General features: G+C 37.2%; 1 protein-coding gene across 3 annotated transcripts in view; it reads right to left on the reverse strand.

Moving 5' to 3' along the window:
* Positions 1-22,737, reverse strand: part of FER (FER tyrosine kinase) — a 73,401-nt gene that overhangs the window by 13,810 nt on the left and 36,854 nt on the right. For 2 of the 3 annotated variants that reach the window (XM_053474376.1, XM_053474384.1), the window contains 5 exons: positions 21,576-21,698; positions 14,604-14,660; positions 13,115-13,230; positions 12,354-12,448; positions 5,407-5,530 (listed from right to left, as the gene is read on the reverse strand). In XM_053474376.1, coding sequence (XP_053330351.1) covers positions 5,407-5,530; positions 12,354-12,448; positions 13,115-13,230; positions 14,604-14,660; positions 21,576-21,698 — 515 coding nt within the window. Of the gene's footprint in view, positions 1-5,406; positions 5,531-11,909; positions 12,035-12,353; positions 12,449-13,114; positions 13,231-14,603; positions 14,661-21,575; positions 21,699-22,737 lie in introns of those variants that run through there. The other variant, XM_053474390.1, reaches the window with a different exon arrangement.

Raw genomic sequence — 22,737 nt, forward strand, 5'->3', positions numbered from 1 at the left:
AAAGAAATGGAAAAAGAATAATAGGTTATGGCATTTTTTGTCGTTCAAAAAGCGGCATGACTGTCATTATTCAAAGCAAATTTATCCCCAAAGGCAATACACAATACGGTTTTCAAATAGGTGAAAAGCAAACACTGTGGATTAGTGAAGTTATTTTGGCATATGGCAAACCCTACAATGAAAAGCCATAGGTGTACAGTACAAAGAGGGAAAAAAAGATGGAATTAGCATTTCTATAACATCAGAAAATGAAAAAAATACAGTAATAACTGTGAAGCAATTAAATTGGTGTGTCATTTTGGCTTATAATACTAAAACGCAGGTTAGATGTTTAGAGCAGCAGTTAAGAGATCCCATGCCGATCAGGGAAGAATTGTAATTTTCACACAATTAGTTATTGTAAATTTGTACTGCTACCAAGCTCTTCATCAAAGGCCGTTTTACTTTTGCTACATTGTTCAATACCAGCATTAAAGAAGTAAGTATACCGAATAAAATTCACTCTTACGCAACAAATCCCTATTAACAGGGGTACCACATATGACTCCTTTGTTGTGCGACAATCAGCACATGTTAGCGAAGTCCCAGGGAGCTCAAAGCCCCATGTTCACGTGAGTTCGCTCTTAAACCGAATACTGTTGGATGAATAATCAGGAAATGTTCATCTCTTGTGATCACTAAGCCACTACTATCCAGAACATGGAAGCCAAACCAACGCCTCTAGTAACCTAGTAAAAAGGTAACGAATTCACTGGGTTCCCTATTAAGTAGTCTGAAACCGGACAATCTTAAAGCATTTAGATGATTTCATTGTAACAGACGGTTCTCTGTATTTCATGCGACAAGATTAAGACAAAGTAAAATAAATAATTTTTATTGTTTAGGAGAACGTTATCCAAGGAGGACGGACGTTGGTTTCGGTCACAGTACCAGATAAAAGAGGAAATAAAATTGCCAGTACAAAAAATGGAGTTTAGGAATGAACTAGATGGATTAAAGTCTGGGGGTCAAATAGTGATATGTTCTTTAAAAAAAATGACTTAAACCAATGGTTAGCAATTAAATAACCATCTGTGTGGGGGTGTAAACAGATAAACAAGGTCATCAAATGCATGACCAAAAGTATCACCATTACTTATAATTAACAGTTTCCTAATTGTATCTATTTTAACCCCTTTAGGTAGGAATATCCATGACTGCTCACACATTCTTACAGTAACAGTGCGTAGGAACAGTGAATAGAAATATATCTAAACTAATCACTCAGGGACTTACCTATGGGACAGGGATTTTGTGCACCTAGGAGTCTTTGTGAAGATTCGGATATTTTTTCTATGGATGTTGGCAGCCGTCGGATCTGCAAGAAGTGTAAACCATACCAGTTCTTCCGATGGTCTGTTAGAGAATCCAGGATTTTTCCAGTGCATGATGCTTTCTGTTCCTTTATCACGGAACAGTAGAGTAATCCAGTGAAAGACACTCTGTCTCTAGAGGGTGTCCTGGCTTTTTATCTTTGTAGGTAAGCTTGAGGAGTTACCTGCTGCCTCTAAGATCGATGTCCCTGTGACCAGAGCAACCAGAAGGTCAGATTCTGGAGGACCCTTTTCAGAATCAGTTTTCAGATCACAGGGACCGTGAAGTAAAAGGGTCTGTTAAGAAAGTCTTTACGCATTGTTGCAGCACTTGTGGCCAAATCTTTCAGACTTTGGATGCAGCAACTGGAGGAATATGTGGTTGGAGGACCCATAGAGATATCCATAATATTGCTGACATTAAGAGGCAACTGACCTTTATGCAGCTATGGTGTCCATGACAGCTTCAGCTTTATCGGTGGTATAAAGATATACTACCAGAAAAAAAACATTGCCTCTTGTTGCAGTCCATTCAGAGCGCTAAAAGGCAAGATTAATTGAGAACTTCTGCCTAACTCCAAGATGAACCACATCTCGTTCTGTGATTATCAGACCTGTGGTTTCCTTGGTCTGATAAGACTCATTGCTAAAGTAGGTATTTCTTCCATAAACCAAGGTCCAGAACCTCATAAACAGGACTTAATACCATGACTGTAGATGCCGTTTCAGACTAATATGAAGCCTCTTAGGTTAATAACATCTGCAAGATAGGCAGTGCCCTACATTTATTTTCACAGTTGTAGCTCCAAATGTTTACACCGAAAGTTTGGGATCAGTGTGTTTTCTCTCTTGATTAATAATTTCTGATTCCTCTCGGTGACAGCCTCTCTCAGATGGTGGTTGAAGAAGGAGAGATTGGGAAAAGGCATATCTAGGGCGACAACTGTGTGGATGATTATCATGAGGAATGATTGCCTAGTGTTTGGGAGCTATTATGGATGGAGTCTTTCTTCCAACTGAATGATCTGAAAGGCTATCAATTTGTTGGAGCAAGTAACAGTCTAAGGAATCCTAGTTCATCCAGACTGAACCTTCCCAAACAACCTAGCTTCCCACGAGACAGACCAGGAGAGAAGAATTCGGTGACCATCTGTGCTGTCTCTATAGGGTAGAAACCAGGATGGACCTATTGAATAAGGGGTCTATATAATGCATTCAGGCCAAGGTTACTGGAGATTAAGGGCCTGGCTCTTTGATCATTTTCTACACTGTGATATTCAATCTAATGTCTGTCACCATTGTCCACTATTCTAGATCGGCAAGTGCTGGTTGCATTGATTGACCTAGGTTGTTTCGGATTTGGAGATGAGTTTTATCCAGCAACCCTGAAGGTACATGCGACTACACGAAGTGCTTTCTTTAAGCCAACTAGTATTACATCTTTAGGTAGGCATTTTCTACAGACGATTTGTCGAATTCAACCTAGAAGATGACTTGTCTACATCCTAGGATCTGAATTTCGTTGATGTATAGATTCCTCACAATAAAACTGCTTCACTCATTGCTCTCACTTCAGCTAAGAGAGTAGAAGAATTTCTTTCATTCTTCATTTAAAAACCATATTGGGTTGGTCTTTGCCTACCTCCAGAATTGGTGTCTAACAATATTCCACCTGAATCATGAAATCATCAGTATTGTGTCCCTATCTACGGAATGTGAAGGAATCCCGCCTCTACTCATTAGCTGTATGCAAATTTATTTGCATAGGACAACATCCTGGAGAAAGTTGTCTAGGCCCTAGGAATAGGCAAAATCGTCCAAAGCCACTATTGCCACTTGGATTGTATCATGATTAGGAAGTTTACACAAAGGCTGGAAAGGAACCTCCACCTGGGTGATACGCTCATTCTACTAGGCCTGTCTCAGCTTCATGGGCAGAGGCAATCGGCATTTAACTGAACCAGATTTGAAGGAAGCAGTTTTGAATATGCACGTGATTACTCTACTATCGGCTTGAGGTTTCTCTAGCCGAAGATTTCTATTTTGGCAAGAGTGCTGCAATCATTGTCTTGAATCTATCCCTGTCCATTTGTTATCTCCTGCTACATGCTACTGGGAATGACATGGAAACATGGAAATTCTTAACCGACAATTTATTTTCCTTGTCGTTTTCTGGAAGCACAATACCCACCCAAATAAAGTTTCATGCTACTTAACTTCAGAGTCTGGTTATTGCAGGAGGTTCTGGAAGTTTTATCATTTTCTGCACCACCTGGATAGGTGGAGAATTTTCTGTTTTCAACTCCGTAACATGCTGCACAGTAGTTTTTAGAATATGCGAATGCACAGCGAATGGAAGTTTATCATTAGCAGAACTGCTACTGGCATTTAACTGATCAAAATTATTACAGTAGAAAGGCATATTAATCAGTCTGGCTTTGTAAACTTGCTGGATGTTGGATTACACACTCGAACACAGGAAAAATAATCTTTCCAAGGATGCTCCACGTAAATTACAAATAACAATCCTATATATATCATATTTAAATGCGCATTAGATTACAAACTCCCAAACCATTCTAAATATAACCAACAAAATAAAGAAAAGTATTGCTTTGCTCAAAAAACAAAACAAAAAACAATGTAAAATCATATTTCCAACAACAGGTACGCCATGACATTTATCTCATTACTTTCTGTGAGTAGCTTTGGGTTTATTTTCCTTAATCAAATATTAATGTACCCAAGCCATACATATACTGGCTTCTGACAGACAAATTGAAGATGAAAGAATGTTTGCGCAGCTGTGCAGTGAAAAATGTGTTTGTCCTTAGCAGTCTAGGACACATTAAATGTAATATCTATTTTATCAGAAGCACTGATCTGATGCAAGTTATCAGGACTGTTAAAAATTCTGTTCCAGAGTATTTTTAATGTTTTTTTGTCAAGGCAATGTCTGACCAGATGCCCCTAGAATGTTTCAGATTGAGCAGTGAATTTTCTATGATGTTCTGAATCAGGAATGGTTTTGTGTATTGGATTTATTTGCCGTTCTTGCATAGCAGTTCCTGGGTGACTGTGTGTGTCATGTTATGTGTCACCATTTTCCTTGGGCCACTCGAGTGGACTCAACGACATCAGCTGTTTCACTAACCAGTAAAGAAAACCAGGGAAAAGATGTAAAACAAGATAATAGGAAATGAGCCTTCCCAAGGGAGAAATAATCCACCATGAATATGTAATATAGAGACAAGTATCCTTAATGTAGTAATCCGGCAGACCGCAGCACAGAAACCTAGACTGCACACAGCCACAGTCTGGGGATTCTAACATATTTCTTAACATTTTTCTACTACTTGATATTTAACATCGTGTAAAGACAGAGAGTCTTGATAAAACCAGGTAACAAACATTATAGTTGGCGTTTGTAGTTTTAATGTGATGGCACATGATGTCCCTCTGTGGACCCCCAATGGTGATGCATTGAAAGTACTCCCATTGAATTCAAGGTTTTTCTAATTTAATTTTTCAATAATCAATGTTAAAGTGCTCAGTAATTTACTTTGTATTATTCAATGGACTAGCTCCCTGGGGCATTACTGTTCATTTAAAGGGGAGTGAAATAGTCTGGATCGCTACTTTTCAAAAACCCATGCAGTTTCAATGACAGCTGTCTTTTGTCATTCAGTAATACTGGATTGTCTGCATTAGCATGTGCATGCACAAGAGATGGATGTGTATGTTCACAATGTATTATCAATGCACTATTCTGTAGTGGCTCTGGTTCAGGACTGAACCCAGCTGAGATTAGAAAGGGATACTGGTACAAATGTGAGACAGGATAACATGTTAAACTGATGAAAGGGGAAGGAAACATTATGGGCACTTGGATGTGACTTATATAGCTCCATAATATTCTTAAGTGCTCTACAATAAGTATACGAGACAACAGTAAGGCATCACACAGCATTTGGAATTACAGGAACTAAAGGTGAGGAGGATAGAGCTTAAATGAGTTCACAATCCGAAATGAATAAAAATGAACATTCCATACCTGTGAATGCAGTTTTTAGATTCTAGATAGGCCATCCCAGAAGCAGCGTCTAGGGAAAACTTGACTAGCTGCTTGAGTTTCAATTCATCCTTCTTCTTTCTTAAATATGACAGGAAATCACCCCCTAAAGGACCAGGCAGATGGACAGTGAGATACAAATGCATTGTGGTTAGTATTTAATACCTCATTAGAGATGGCTGGCTGCACATGAAGTATTAAACTATCACCTTCACTGCCTAATTCAATTTCACATAAATACAAGTAAAGCCCAGATACAATCTAGATCAATCCGGCATGAGCAAACCCACTCTCATTATATAATCAAAGCAGCAGGTGTCTAAGATTTAACAAGTTCCTGTGAGATGATGGTTCGCTCAGGCATGAGCTCCACAGAGATGTCCATCAAATGTCCACAGAACCTTAAAGGAGGACATCAATGACAGATAAGGGAAATACGGTGATGATACAGCAAGGATAAAGTAGAGAAACAAAGTGGGTGGAGGATAGGAAAGGTTGGATTGTCACAGAGAGAGACTGAAGGGAAAGGAGTCTGCTTGAAATGAAAATAACGCGAAGGAGATAGAACAGAGATGGCCGGGCAAATTAAATGTGTCCTGGCGCAAACCTATAAAAAGACTGGATAAAATGTATAAAATAGCAGCATCCAGACTGTTTACAGGTTTCTACCAGCACATAGATCACATATTCTTGTTCGTCTGTAACTGTTAAGTTAGGCAACAATCAAATCCTCGTGGAATTAAATCAAGTATCCTAAACATAGTTGCTGGGGTGTACAGTATTTTAAATCTAGCACCTTAATAACAGTCCACTTTATTAATATTCTATATTACATACAACATTTTTCGTCAGCAGTCCACTGAGAGAATAATTTTGCAACGTGCAGAACTTGTTTTTTTATTCTTATTCCTAATTACCACAGTAATGGGGAATAATAAAAAGAAAGTGTATCCCTTAGTTAAAAGTATTTGTGTTAAGCTGCTGGCAGTGTAAGAATATGCTAACATATTTCATGTTATGTTCAGCAAGAGATTAAAGCAGCGGGATGGAGCCTTTCTGAAATGGATGCTGGAGAGAAGAGGTGGGTGGCACACACGTCAAACTGGGTTGTTGTTTTTTTTTGTTTTGCCAAAATAAAAGTACAACATGAAAAAAGAAAACAAAAAGTAGAAAGTCTTCTAATGTATTTTGCATTAAGGGCACTGAAATTCTTTCAATACAAGTCTTAGTTGGGAACATTGTGGAGTCATACCGTATCAGGGAGTAGGAAGGAACCAAAACACAAGGTCCGACAATCCCCCGACGATCGTGTAACCAATGATACTTTGAAACGCGCATCGGGTTCTTATTACATTTTGGGTTTTTTTCACCAGATGGGACAGTCCCGAGATTGATATAGGCAAGGTAGACATTGTATTTTGGTTCCTTCCTATGCCCTGCCACTAATGATGTAGGCAGTGCGATGGGATTTTTGAGCGTACATAGCCAGGATTCACCGAGAAGGAAAGCGGTCAGGGAGACTCTTTAGCCTGTCGCTTGTAACTTATAGACTATCACAGGGCTTGACAAATTTGTTGTGAATCTAGGCGCCAGCTAAAAAGGTTAGGAGCCAGGATTTTTTTTTAAACTAACAGTTGGTTAGGAGTGATCTGATCATTATCAGCCCACTTACTAAACTCACAGCATTTGACCTGGAAGCACCCTGGACTTTCAGGTCAGTGCTAGTTTTTGTTGTTGTTGTTTTTTTATTTTTATTAATTTATTTTAACACTTTCAATGCTGATGTTCCATTGGAGCACAGCATTGACTGATATTTAGTCCCTACAAGCTTGTGGGGACAAATGTTAACCCCTGCAATGCCACAAATGTGTTATACAATTGTGGAATTGAAGGGGTTAACGCTGCACTGTCGCTCTCATGGAGCGATCAGGCAGCAGGGGGGTGTTGGGGCTGGCCTCCACACTCATGTGGAGACCGAAGAACCCTCTCCCCCTGTCCCTGAAGCTGCCTCTGGCAGCTGGGACGCAATTGCTGGTCTATAGACCAGCCATTGCAGGGGGGGGTCTCTTTGATGACTACTGTAGGCTTCCATGCCTACAGGAGTCATCACAGGGCTTGTGGGAGCTAGTTTTTGCTGTTGCTGGCCAGCAGCAGAGCCCCGTACAAAACGGGAATTAACCCCTAAAATGCCGCGATCGCGGCATGGAAGGGGTTAACACTGCACTTTCGCTCTCATGGAGCGATCAGGCAGCAGGGGGGTGTTGTGTCAGGTCCCCACACTTGTTTGGGGACCCAATCAACACTGAACCCCCTTTCCTGAAGTTGCCTGTGGTTTCAGCCTACAGGATCACTCCGTGGGAGTGATCTCAGGCTCGGGGGCGGGCTCTGAGTGGCTGTGCTGTCTGCCCAGACTGCTGGGCAGGCAGCAGCAGCGCCCCCGCGATCACAGGCTGACAAACACCTAGGCGCCAGGACAAAATTCTGAATCGCCATGGCGACCTGGCGCCTGGGATTTGTCGAGCCCTGGACTATCACTATATATTTTAAACTAGAAAAAAGGGAGAAGAGCTCGTCATTCCAAAATTCTGTTAGTCCAATAAAAAAGGTATTATCACAAGATACTTATTTAATCTGTTATTTGATATTGACAGCACTGGACTAATACAGCTACAACCTCTACTCTCTCTCTAATATATATATAGACACACATTTATATAGTGATTGACCAGGAGCAGAGAGGTTGTTAGAAATTTATACCGCAAAACAACATAATCCGCCATCAGTACAACTTAAAATCAAAGAAAAAAATCTAACATTTATCTTTACAATAAATCAATGGTACCCGTTATTGATCAATGGAATAATATCTGTACATGCTTTTGGTTAAAGGAGCAAAAGTACATCAGAACTGATGGAGTTAATACGATTAGGTTTGCCGTCTATTTAACCGTTCCCATCGGGTTAAGGTATATTTATATGTAATTATTATGTTTTGCTGTACATTAGACATACTTTGTTTCTCGCTGAGTTAAGTGAAGGTTTGAAAGACTTTCCTAATAGAAATACATTAGAATTTTCTTAGCAAGGTATAGCTACTTATGGCTCACAATAAACAAGATAATGCAGGGTTATTAAAGAGATTTAAGAGCAGGCTGGCTGAGTCTCCGAGGCGCTGGTATATTAAACTGGAGTGTTTGCAGGAAGGATTTGCATTTTAATTGTCGTCATCTACACTTTCTCTCCATTGTGTGAGCTCTCGAATTTAGACTTCTTAAGGAACAGCTTCTCCGGAGGTGATGACCTTAATGTGTTTCTTTTCTTAATGGCAGCTCCCGGTATGATACACCTGCTTGCCCTCTAGCTACGGCTCAGCTGTTTACGTAAGGCTTTTTAAAGGATTATACACAAAAATTAAAAATTGGGATATTTTTTGTGTTACTCTAAAAAGAACGGGGGAAAAAAAAAAACACCTTGCGTGTTAAAGGACCAGGTCACCTAATATAGTATTGTTAAGAGTTAAAAGACACCCTGACTGCTAATCATACTATCTATGGGAAACAACGCAATGGCTAATCAGACATTCAGGTTAATGAAAGTCTAAGAAGGAAAAGGCTCCATAAGATTGCCATAAAGAATCAGCTCAGTGCGGCGATTGTGCATCACGCAAAATATCACCCAAAACATCAGGCGACAACAATGGCATCGTCCAGGTCTGCAGATAAAGGAAGTTTCTTCAAACGAAAGAAGATTAAATGTTATCGTCAATGCTAGCTGACATTACTGTACACAGCACGGATGAAAAATACGTTTTTATAAAAGGACTTCTCCCTTTAAGAATACGACGAGTCTGTTAATTGCTCCTCTTTAGCCATTCTGTATTCTACTGTACCACATAACTCCCATGGTATATTATTCTGAGACGCTCTATTTCATAGGTTTACTTTTAAATTTATACGATAAAATATACGATTAAATAATACCAGAAACCAATACTGAATGGATAGGATTATTGATTTGTAAGATCCCAGTTATATTGTATTAGATACTGTGTGTTTTCATGTACTTTCAGACACAAGAAGAAAAGTATGTTATAGACTTAATTTCCCACAAATGACTCCTGCAACAGAAAGTTCTCATATTTTCTGTATTGATATAGTGAGATTCATGCTTTATAGGTAGCTTAAATATGGAATACCATGAAGCCAGACTTTGCCTTAATAAAAACTAAATATCATACAAGCATGCTGAAAACAATTATATATATAAACAAGTATTTATATATACACACACACACACACAAGCATACTATTCTTATGTGGGGCCACTTAGAAATGTCCTTGTATTTGAAAGAAAAGCAAATTTTGTCCATTAAAAAAATATGAAATGGATCCAAAATGAAGCGTAGGCATCGTTAATGTTGTAAATGACTATTGTACCTGGAAACGGCTGATTTTTAATGAATATCTTCAGAGGCCCTTTATCCAATGGCACACTGCGTTCGCTCATAGAAGTTTAAAAGTCTAATTAATCGTTAGAAAACCCCATTTGTAATTATGTTACACAGCTAGGAATTTCCTTGTTTTCCATGGAAACAGCTAAGTGACCCCAAACTTTTAGCACTAACTGCAATGAGATACATGGGAATTAGTAAGGCACTTTGGAAACAAAGACCATCCAGACAGTAACACAAGGCCCCAACGCAAATGGACTAAAACTATGATTGTACACAGATATTAAAACACAGGAGTACGCGGGATGCTATAAGTGTACCTTCCCCTTAGTCAAACTGACAGAACAATGGGGTTTATTCATTAGAGAGACAGATGTATCAACTCCCCAACTTCACTATTCAATAAGAAGTGACAACTTTGGCAAGTTTCTCCATTAGAAAAGGCTGGGCCTGTGTAACATGTAGTTTAATAGGTGTGGTAGGCGTTGAACAAATATTGGTGATTTTGTGTGAAAAAAGAAAGTACACCCTCTTTGAATTCTATGGTTTTACATATCAGGATATATACACAATCATATGTTCCCAAGCAGGTCTAAGAATTAGATAAATACAACCTCAGATGAAAAGCAACACATTACATATTACATTGTGTCATGATTTATTCAACAAAAATAAAGCCAAAATGGAGAAGCATGGAGTGTGTATGTATAGACACACAGACACACACATATATATCAGCAAAGATGTAGATACAACTTAGATCACTGTCGTATTGCAGTGGGGGGAAAGAAATCGGAATTTAACCCAACAAGGAAAGCAATTGGCAAGAATACATTTTTCCTAAAGAAATTTCTCAAGTGGTAACAGAAGGAAAACCTTAAGTATTTCAAATGCACGTTTAATATCCAAGCAACAATCATTTCATACAAAACAGAGTCTAAAGGGGAATAAGGCATTACTGTAATGTAACATTTCATCTCAGGGGCTGAAACATGCCATTACTGCAGCTGTGTAATCTGCCAGCAGGCTGTAAACCTCTATAACAGACATTAAAGAAAAGAACTCTCGTTTCACCGAATTAATGTGTGTTCTGTGTCTATACAAATGGGCAGCTCACGTCATTCAGTCCTCATTTGTTTTGGGATATTAGGTGCTAAATGAAACATTAGAACAACCAAATCACACTGGACTTAGCCTGAAAGCGATATTCATATATTCTTATAAACCAAGGTGTTCAGCAAAAAGAAGAAGCTGTGCATCTGTAGGTCTTCTAGTTACGTAGTGGATACATTTTTGAATTTGGGATTATGATGGCACTATATGCATTAAGAAGGTGCACATTAACTAGAAAATAAGCATCATTAGTTAAGGATATGTATAATAAGCATAATAATATGCACAGAAATAAGGCAAATTTTACTATGGGTTCTGTGCTTCATGATCATTTACATAGTGCCGGTATATAGTGTGCCATAAGTTGTAGAAAAAGACAGCGATATTTAGGTGCTGCATCAAGTGCGGCAGAACTGTCACATTATCATTTTTTTCTGTGTGTTTAATCAAACAAAAATAACAGACTTTTAGGAAGGCTGATTCTGTGGCAACAACCTATCACTGCCTACTTTTGTACTTACCAGGCAAAAATTATGAAGTAAACTTTCTAAATGATTAAAGAATTATTTCTTGGAAGGGTGTGGACAAGTGCTAAGAATTGATGGAACAGCACCTTTACATCTACTGTGTCACAAAGCTTATGATAGCATTTCTAACTTGGCTTCATAACCACATGATCTGAAACAGGGGGCAGCTGGAGACAGCATCAAGTATTGTGCATAAGCTCCTGAAATGTAGTTTCCTATACATACTATATATATGAACATATATGAACATATATATCACATTCGAGAGATCGTTTATATGGTATGCATGCTCTAAGTAGCTCAGATAGGAAACAGATTTACTTATGCATCAATAATTAGCAAAAAACTATGCACCTTAATCCAACAAAATTCATGGATTCTGGCTTTGGCCAACTAGTACAGGGACATCCTAGGGGCAACTAGTCTGTAAACATCTTCTTGAAAGCTTGGGTTTAATCTTTAACCTTCATCGGATCCATCTTGGTCGCTGATGAGGTCAGTCGGACTGTGATATGGTTTGCTGCCCACACAGTAATGAAAAATGTAAGCAGAATGTTTCTAGGAGGCCCGCAGTACTCCAACGTAGTAAAATAATCCACAATAAAAAGAACTATCGATTAACAATGTTTGATCAAAGGCAAAGTAAGATACTGTTCAGGTTTGTGTATAAAACAAAACATTAAACTATTTTATCAAAGCCTTAAAGCACTTTTGACTGTTCACATACAGTATGTATGCCTATCGTAGATAAACTTTGGGTTCCAAGAGTCATATTCACAAGATTTACAGCCTGCACAAACATCAATTTATTCCCAGTGAACTACAATGAGAAAGCTTACCTGGTACTAGTTCCATGACAATATAAATAGGCTGTCTTTGGGTACATACGCCAATAAGCTTAACAATATTGGCATGATCGTACTGCTTTAATATTCTGTAAAGAAAGCAAAAGAGATAAATGCTTACTTAACGTTTACTTCCTACAAAACAGCACAAAAACATGGTTTCTTAACATGTAAAATACTGGTGGGTAAGTGGTGGAATGAGGGTGACTACAGGAGTTCCTAGGGAAGTCTTCACAAACAAGAAAACCGAAGCACAGTGGACATTAAAGGGGTGGACAAAGTGGACATTAAAGGGGCAGCCATACATAACTGAACTTTGCCATTTTGGACACAACAATCACTTCTTGGTTTAGGACGTCCACGGTATAAACGCAACGTGTGGTGGATCACGCACTGCACCTTGCTGTCTAGTTGGGCTCTAAAAATCACTGACAGATTGTCTACCCCATTGGCCTGCCAGCCTAGCTAGGGTCCCAAAATGAGCTTCAATGCCACTCAAACCACCACGTGAATTAGGAAAATAGATAACTCCAGGACAGGAGATTGATCATAGGATGCCGTGAGGTGAACTATTAGTCTAAATATCTCCAAAGCAATTCCATTGATCGATAAACAAAAAGCAGAGATCACAGGCAGCTGTAACAAATTAATTAAAACTGTAAATAAATTCTTTCCAGGTTACCATTTATACTTGCAACAATGGAAGTAGCTTGCTTCTATTTTAAAAACATAAACAATTCCTCAAATTAACACACCTGGCTTCTGATAAAAACTTCATTTTCAGTTCTTGAGGAAGGTCTTCTTTGCATGTTTTCACTGCAACTGCTGTCTTATCTTTCAGTGTTCCTTTAAATACTTCACCAAAATTCCCCTGAAATTAAAAACACAAAAATAAATTGGAACATAATAAATGAAATAGACACTGGGCTATTTAGTCATTTTGTTGGCATAACAGGTGCCACATTAACCCTTTCTTTATTCACGATGTACAGTTTTGGTAGAAGATTCTTATTCACCTGATAGATGCAGAACATTTTCCCCTGCTTGCATATAAGATATCTATCTATCTATCTATCTATCTATCTATCTATCTATCTATATAGATCCTGTGGCCACATGTGGGCAAAGGCAACTGAGGATAAATTGCTCCTACAATAAAAATATGTTATGTTCTCTAGCCACACTTTAAACTGCAGTTAGGGTGTATTTTCACAGCTGGCAACAAATGAAACCTAAAAGGCTCAACGCATCAACAGCTTGCATTATTTTATTCTATGTCTTTCTGCTAAAAAGAACCTTACAGGAGTACTATGACTTTCTTCAGTATCGTGACTCCAATAATATGGCTTTGTAAGCTGAATTTGGTGCAAACTGCAGTGAACAGGTTGACCAATGTTAGTGGAGCCACCATGCAGTGTAACCATCCAGTGTAACCATCCACGCAAAACCAGTAGAATTCTACAAGAGGCATTCTACTACTTTCCATAGAACAATTTTTTTCAAATTAAAAGATTAATTTTACATTAGTCTTGCAAGCATTTAACCTCTAATGATCTCAAAGCTAATACAAAGGTTATATATAAGGGGAATTTCTGGTGCAATAGGCATTACAACCAAGAGAACGTGCATGCTGATTACACCGCTTTTACCCCAAAATTGCTATTTATACAAAACTCTCCGTCTGTATGCTCTCGTTTCTTAACTTGTCTTCCAAATTGCAAACGTCTATTTACTTTTAATTGTCTCTATAAGAAGAGCAAATATTTGCGATAATTGTTTTCATTTACATAGGGTGAACAATAAACCATTGGGTTAATATTACCCTCTAGCAGCTACAGGATAGGCAACCACTTAGGACACTAGGGTAGAAGACGGCAGCAAATTACATAAGCCCTCCAGTGACATTTCTGCTACATTCAATCTATCCAGCAAACTAGTTTTTGAGTCTCCACGTGAAATTGCGGCCGGATTCGTTTGCTTTGAACATAACCTTGTTGTCCCAACACAGCCCAAGTGAATTGATGCCCTATATAATCCACTTCAGCAACCAGATGTGTGCAGTGGTATTTATACAAACCAAACAGTAGAACAAATATCACAGTTTCAAATGTTTATTACGGTTTTACTCACGTCTACTTTTTAATGGAATATTTTACCATCACTCATCACATAGCACCCAGCTATAAACAATTCCAGATCAATATTAAGGCAATAACTATTTTTCTGTTAAATTGAATTACTTACTTTACCCAACAATTCGCCAAGTGTCACATCTTCATGATTGAGAATCCATTTTTTATCCTGTGTTTAAAAGAAAAAAAAATCCTGTGATGTAAAGTAAAATAATACATTTGTCTGGATGGTTTTCAAGCGGATGGAACAAAAAGGCACAAAGAACACTGCAAGAAAACCTCTTCATTGAGAGAATAAGAGGCCGTAAGATATTGCAATACAACAGGATATTAAAATGTACGTTACCGCAAATTCATAAAATGGAGCTAAACTTAAAATAGTGCACTTTACCAGAATGCACTGAAAATGATGCTTTCTACTTTAAATTCTGAAAGCTATTTACATGATAACAGATAAAAGGGTTTTGTTTAAAATACTAGAGGGCTTCTTAAAAACTGAAAAACAGAAATATGCAACTCTTACAGAAATCCATTCCATGTAAGAAAAAGAAACTAAAGATAAAATCATGAATACTTAAAGAAATGCTGATTATCAAAATGGCGAAGGCAAATTAGCTTAAAACCCATGAATGCTCTCAAAACAGGCAATGGTGGCCATAGTAGCGGATAGCGATGCGCTTCATTATTTTACAAATAATTAATTGCAGGGAGGAATCAGGGTTTCCCACCGGCACTCGTTCTGTCCTAGTTTACTGCACTATACTGCTGTATCCAAAGCTCTTCAAAGCAGAGCACACCTTCCACACTCACGATTAAATGTGTGCTTTCATTTTATTACACGATTTTGGGGAAGATACTCCATTTACAAAGAGGGTCGGGTCCAACATGCAGTACTAGGACGCTCGCACCCCAGCTAGGAACCATAAGAGACACGGTCATGATCTCGTACACAAGCTAATATTTATATACATATATATGCCTATATTTTAGGATTTTAAAGCCAAATGGCACTGTCTAGCCCATTTCTCACAAGTGCCGCAATCTAGAATCCAATTTCTCTTCAAGGCACAAGACTTTACCATTTCCCTTGCACAATCTATTTATACTGAAGACCAGGCAACGCTCCACAGATCTGCAACAAAAGCCTGCCTCAATGGATCAAACCACAAAGCCCTTCGCTATCAGGTGAGAAGGGGCTAAATGGAAAGCAAGAACGAGACAATGAAATGCCAAAGAAAGGTTATTTCTAAAAATGGAAGAGCGGAAACAGGGAAATGTGAAAGACCGAGCTCCGCTCAGTACGAGTAGCTGCAGCAGATTTATATATATATATATATATATATATATATATATATATATATATATATATATATATATATATATATATATATATATATATATATATATATATATATATATATATATATATAACTGGGAGCCGCACACTGTCACATTAATACTGGTATCTATAGGATATCTCATGGATTTATGACAATAAATCTACCAAAACACTATTAGGACTATATTTTGCTTATCAACGACGACATTCAACTAATAAAAAGGTGAGACAATGGAAAAAAATAAATCAATTTACATATTTATATCACAAGGGATATAATAGAACATTAACAGTTCAATTACAAATAATTAAATCACATAAGATGCCTCGATTTAAGGGAATTCCGTTCTGAATAGATTTATATATACAAAAAATAGCCGCTCTGTTTTGTTAACATATTTAATCATGCGTTGTATATCTTTTAAGGATATTTGCAATATCTTGTTTAAAAAAATTTAAACTTAGATCCTTTTGGCAGAAAAATACCCAAATAGAATGTGTGTTAGATAACATGGGATGCTTTAATGTATGGCCCCTTTACATTTTTGTGGATTCTGCAGAATACAACACATATGTTCACTGGTTTCCCAGCTCCCCACCTATTTTGCTTGTAGGGGATTTCTTCGGCTAAACACTTCTCTTGCCACGTGATATACTTATCGTCAGCAAACTCCAGTACCCACTTGGCACATTGTCATTTGCAGAAAGCACCCCCGTTTATTTCAAGAGGAGCGCTCTCCTGGCACTGATGAGCTGCTTCTGGCTGTAGCTTCTCCCCAAGGTTTTTTGGAGGTTTGATGAACGCACATTAAAGTTCTAGTACTATGTATTCTTTGTTGATGAACCTGCCTCAGACACTGGAGTTTTCCTTAGGCAGAGCGATTTTATTATCGTTATTATTATTATAAATATCACAAAACCTACAATATCATGCATTTCAACAATTAAAACAAGGTAGTTTTCTGCTCTATTGATTCGTGGTGTCGGAACTAAACCTTCAGATGAATCTGTTCTTCTGATTTCAGTCTCACAGAGGATGTTAAAGTTGAAATTATAAAATATATATATATATATACACATATATATACACATATATATACATATATATATATATATACATACATACATACATACATACATACACACATATATATAACATTTTTGTACTTTAATATGCATTCATGAATGTCTAATAGTGGTTGAGGATCAGCACCGGGGGAAGTAAATTTATAGATTAGGGTGTACCTTCCAATCTTTAGACATTATATATATATATATATATAAATCCCAGGAAAGTTGGGTTATATGGCATTCATTTATAGTGTACCTAACTTGTGCTCAATTACAGAAAACATGTAAAGCTTCCTTAATAAGCCGGGCTAATTTACATGCGCCTGAAACCGTCAAAGCGGATCACGTGTTCAGTAATCCTGTGGCTCGTCAGTTTACAACTAGCTCTGTATATATATAACGGAATAAATTTGGGAAATGCGTGCAATTAGGCTTTCTCCAGGCTTCGAAAAAATAGAAAACAACAGTTATTAGCAATAAACTTGTTGCAGTGACTAACATCTACGGTAATTTGATTTGTGCTTAATTATATGATGAAGGGAAATTGCCACGCTGTCCGTTCTTGAAGGCTGCCAAAAATGCGAAAAGCTTCATTACAGCAAAAGGTTTACATGTGATTGATTTCTAGTCAATTTATTTTTAAAAATATATATCTTTACAAATAATAGTGATGATGTTAAATCTGACTGTGTTGGATAAAAGAAATCCACAAGAACAAATCTAATGGACCCGTCTTATAGAAGTTTAACTTAAAAGGGATTTTAAAAATTACATTAAAATGCTGCTTAGATCAAAGAGATGCTGAGTGGGAAGAACGGTCTTCAAATTCTAGAATTCCATCCTCTAGAGGAATGGGTTAGAAGTTCATATAAAGAATGCAAACTTCAGATCTTTATTCCATTTGTAACAAAAATATTAGAATAATAACATTAATATGAATGTTCCCAATGAAAGGCAACTGGGAAGAACCAAATACATCACTTTATTCCGTAACACAGCCTCTGTATGCGTTAACACATAAGGACTGATGCCATGGCAAATACCTTAGCTGGCATTAGATATAAATATTAAAAATAATGCAATACTTAGACATAGGGGGAAAAAATATATATATATTTTTTTGTTTGTTTGTTTTTTTTTTTTTTTTTAATATAAGCCACTCTACAAAGAGTACTCATTTAGGGGTAAACAGGAAGTACCTTCTTGGCCATTAGGTGATCCATACATTGCCAAGGTCCCTCCAGTCCGCCATCCCCTACGTGAAAACTATTTCACTTGATGCTTATGAGTTTCTATTACGAATTTATGAGTTTGCATTTGAATTTGTTATTTCAAATCCTCACTTCACGATTCGTGATGAAGGCCAAACCCCTAACCTTCTTATGCAAGAATCCACGTGCCAAGCCTATATAATGCTTAGCCAAATGAGTGATCTTTCACACCGAACTGCATAAAGCTTGGTTAAAGTGTGAGATCTTCTATTTAATTATGCATTTTACAGGGCCAACTTTCAGGTAGTATTTGGAATGTTTCACCTAAACATACCTTCAAAATTTAGTTTGACATCTCATATTTATCCAAACCTGGAGGAACTTTCAAGAGGAGAACGTCTATATTTTACAGTTCCATGCAAATGTTTCAGCTGTTGCTCTATATTTATCACTTTGTTCTAGTACTGCTCTCGTTATATTGATAAATCATCCTGTTTATGTTCCATTATTAATTTATGAGAGCGCATACATCCCACTTTTAACATACTTATCCTTAAGGATAATGGTTGCTACATCTGTATGCAAAATACAATTTAATATGAATACAAAAGTCGGTTTTCATCTAAAACGGTTTATGGATATCAAAATCATTGCAGCATAAAGCCTGCCATTAAAAAAATACTTTCAGGCATCATTTGTCAAAACTTGCTGATCCACGGATAGCAGTGACAGGGAACCACAGATGCGTAACTGGTGAGGCAGTTACAATGAAAGAAGTGACAAATGGGTTTGTTAGGGAGCATCTCCCCGCAACATCGCTGTCATTACAGGTCTGTGTCAGAACTATTTATGTGAATTAGATGAACAATTAAAATACTAAAGGAATTTATAGTAAAAAAAAAAAAATTGTATATAAAGTAATTATCTTTACATATAGTGTACAAAGTAGTTTTCTCACCATAGCAACTAATGACATTTTTGTGCTGACTTGACAGAAACTTTAAAAAGTAAAATAACTATTGGTAATTCCTATTGTTCTGAATACCATTGACTATAAACCAAGGAATGGCCCCAATCGGCCACATACTGGAACTATATATTGCTTACTTTAATATGAATATGCAATTACTAATCTTTATTAAGGGTAAATTTTAAAAAAATGGCAGAATTTTATAGAAAAAAATCCCAGCTCCACCAAAATGCTGGAAAAAAACAAACTGTGCAGCACCTTATTAAATATTTAACTTCAAAAAGTAATTAATGAACACTTTTCTGCAACCTTTACCATGCTTTTAAGATTACTTTAAGCCCCAATTATGGGTTCATGGATTAGCATTATTAAACCTATTTGAGCTAACTGCAGCAGTTTGAATAGATTTTCTACCTTAAAAAAATAAATTGTCTGAAAACAGCAGCAACAAACGTACTCTTTTTGGGGATTTACAAAGCAGACAAAAAAAGAATGCAAGTCATAATGAACAGAATATTATCGGAAACGTGTACAGCCTCCTCCACTGATTCCTGCATATATAGGTAATTATACTGTTGAAAAAAAAGAAATACCATAAAGTTTAGGAATAAAATTCTCAAAAGTGCTTGTAACGCATATAACCGTAATTTCAGGTCAGGAATACTTCAATGCCTTCCTAAAAAGGCCAAACGCATAACAAAAACCACAACTACAACTCCCAAGTTCCGAGGTCAGTGTGTTTTTAATGACTGCTTTAATGTCCTTGAGCAAATACATTGCTATTTACTGAAAATTACAGACACAAAAGTTATTTTTCAGTTTTGGGGGAAAAAATAAAATCATGGTGATAATTCAATACCTGTCCTCCATAAAATTCTTCAAACGCTGGCCTCTACAGAAAATACTATTAAAGATAAAAAGTCAGGGCAGTCGTGGCGTTAAAACCCACTTTATAAAAGGTAGAGAAATGCTCTTACAAAAAAAAAAATTAAAACATTTGGATTTATCATATATACCGGTATATTTTTTATAATTAACTTGAATTAAACAGAAAAATTTTTAAAAATTATTGCTTCAAAACAGTGTCATGACAAATATGATGTCACAAAAAATCTCAGTAATATTCTTCATCGACGTGCAGATTATAACAATGCTAGAAAGTGACATGGAAAATTTAAGCTTTAATTATTTTTTTTTTTTTAGTAATGTTATAACTTTTACTATTAAGAGACAGCCATGGACATATGAACTTATGTTTTTAACACAGACGTACCTACAACTTAGACGCGTTTATACAGCTTTCTACCGATCACAAACCACGTAACAGAAGACTACTTCCACCCCTCCCTGGATATTAAATGGTTAAATAAAAGTTAGGCTAGACCAAAGTTCCCTAAAACCGAGCGCGCTGCGGAGACGCGGCCCCCTTGATTGCTTTACCATCATAAAGAATGAGGATGCTGAGCCGTGGATTATGAAATTATGGTAAACAGCTATTCCGCTATACACCTGCACTGACAAACTGTCATTTCTCTCTAGTCATCAAAAGCGAAATAGGACTTCCAAATTGGATTTCATTATTGCATCTGTTGTCTCTACAAGGCAAGGCATAACACGGGGAGGGAGACACATTTCAGCTAAAAAGGACTTTATCGCTTTTCTCCCCAAGCTCTTAATGTAATGATCATTCTGTAGAAAACAAAGAACTGCAATTGTAAAACCATTTATCATTTATAGTCTAAAAGGCAAACAGACAACATACAAAAGAAACGATGTCGTTAGTTTTCAAAAACCGCCCGGGCCAACGTAAAGGAAACAAACAAAAAAAAGTTTTGCATACTTATTATTGGGGCAAATGTACAAAGATGCCTTAAAAGCATCCATTAAGAAGGGACACTCGTTTCTGCGGGGGGGTGGGGGGGGCAAAAAGCACATCGTATTGTATATGTTACGCAAAATATTTATATTCTGGCATCAAACAAGTAGAACATATCTGCTGATTACAAATGCTAAAAACACAATATAAAAAGAAAAATACACGGCAAGACCAACACAACATAAACCCCAGTGTGAAATAAATAAAGCACACTGTCATACAATATATTAGGAATTTATACTCGTACTATGCGGCTTTACCAGTAAAATCACGGAGATCGATAGTAATATCGAGACTGTGGTCAGCAGATATACATTAGCAAATACTACTACATTACTACATCGTGGAATAATAAGCCTATAACAATAGGCTGGTTATAGTAAGCAGGGATTCCTTCAGTTTTTATTTTCCTATAACGTTAAAATAGAAGAGCCCCCCTCAGGCTCCTATGGCTTTGCAGAGTATTTGTATAGGAAACACACTGCAGGGGCGCCAGGCCCCCTATTACTCCCAAAACAGGAACGGAAACTGGCAAATGATCAAGGGAAGAAAAAACTGTTTTTTTTTTTTCTTATTTCAATACCAAACCCAAAAGCAAGCGTTAAAACGTAACATACCTTAACAACGGGATTCAGCAGAACAACCCCAGACTTTTTGGTTATGACTTGCTTAGTCGTATAGTGATGTTCAATAAGTTGTGGAATCGTCGGGAAGCCGGTACCTTCAAATCGATACTGATTCTGCGGGATGGAAAGCGAGGCTACATATTAAACCTCAAAATAAGTTTGCAATTTAAATTGATAAATTATCATAGAATAACGCATAATTCAATTCTAGGCGAATTCCATTTAAGAACGGCATAATATTCAAGGTAAGAGGGGTGAAACACAAATGAGTACAGCCGTAAGCGAATGCACAATAAAACACCAACAGAAAGATCATTTTAAATGGCTTTGAACTTTGTTGGAAAACCGAACAACAAACTTAAACAAAAAATAATTAAAACGTTGCTTTCTGTGGTATGCATTTGGCATCTAAAAAGACGTAGAAAATGCAATATATACACAGTAAACATCCTGAATGGCTACGAGCTGGGATCCAATGGGCTATGGAATAGGATCCCATTAGGAGCACGCAGCGAGACGTTTAAACACGAGAATCCTGCAGAACAGACGCACAGCGGTGCTCCCGTTCATACAGGCTGCAGGGAGCTGTCTATGGTGCTGAATGCTGAATTTCTGCCTATGGTTCGGAGGCAGCAGAAATATCAGACTCGCTAACTGGGAGTAGGTGGGAGTTAGCAGAAGATGCGAGCGTGCGACCACCATGACTCCGCTCTCCAGGGCAAACTCTTGACCCTTCTTGAAGAAGTGGTTTACCGAGTTTGGCCCTTCGCAGTAAAAGCAGAGGGCTGGAATGCTCAGGTCTTCGTAAGAAGGGGAAAATGAAAAAAATGTACCGATATGAACTAAAATAAGCAACAGGAAGTAGTAAAACACAAAGAGTCATAATTTAAATATTGGTACCACTGTGAAATTTATATATGGAAACACAGCAAGAAGCAGAGGCGTTAAAAGAGCTTTAAATCAAACATTCATTCATTAAGATACTCTACTTCACCTCACAAGTCCTGGTTTTTCCTGGCACTACGACCACAATGAAATCATTTTACTACTTTATAGTTGAAATTAAAATAGTTTGTTTCAAAATTTTTTTTTTTTTTTTATATCAAACAACTGACTGTTACAAAATCTCTCTAAAACGAGAGAGGGATTATGT

Source organism: Spea bombifrons, chromosome 1 (assembly GCF_027358695.1).
Source record: "Spea bombifrons isolate aSpeBom1 chromosome 1, aSpeBom1.2.pri, whole genome shotgun sequence".
NCBI lineage: Eukaryota > Metazoa > Chordata > Amphibia > Anura > Pelobatidae > Spea > Spea bombifrons.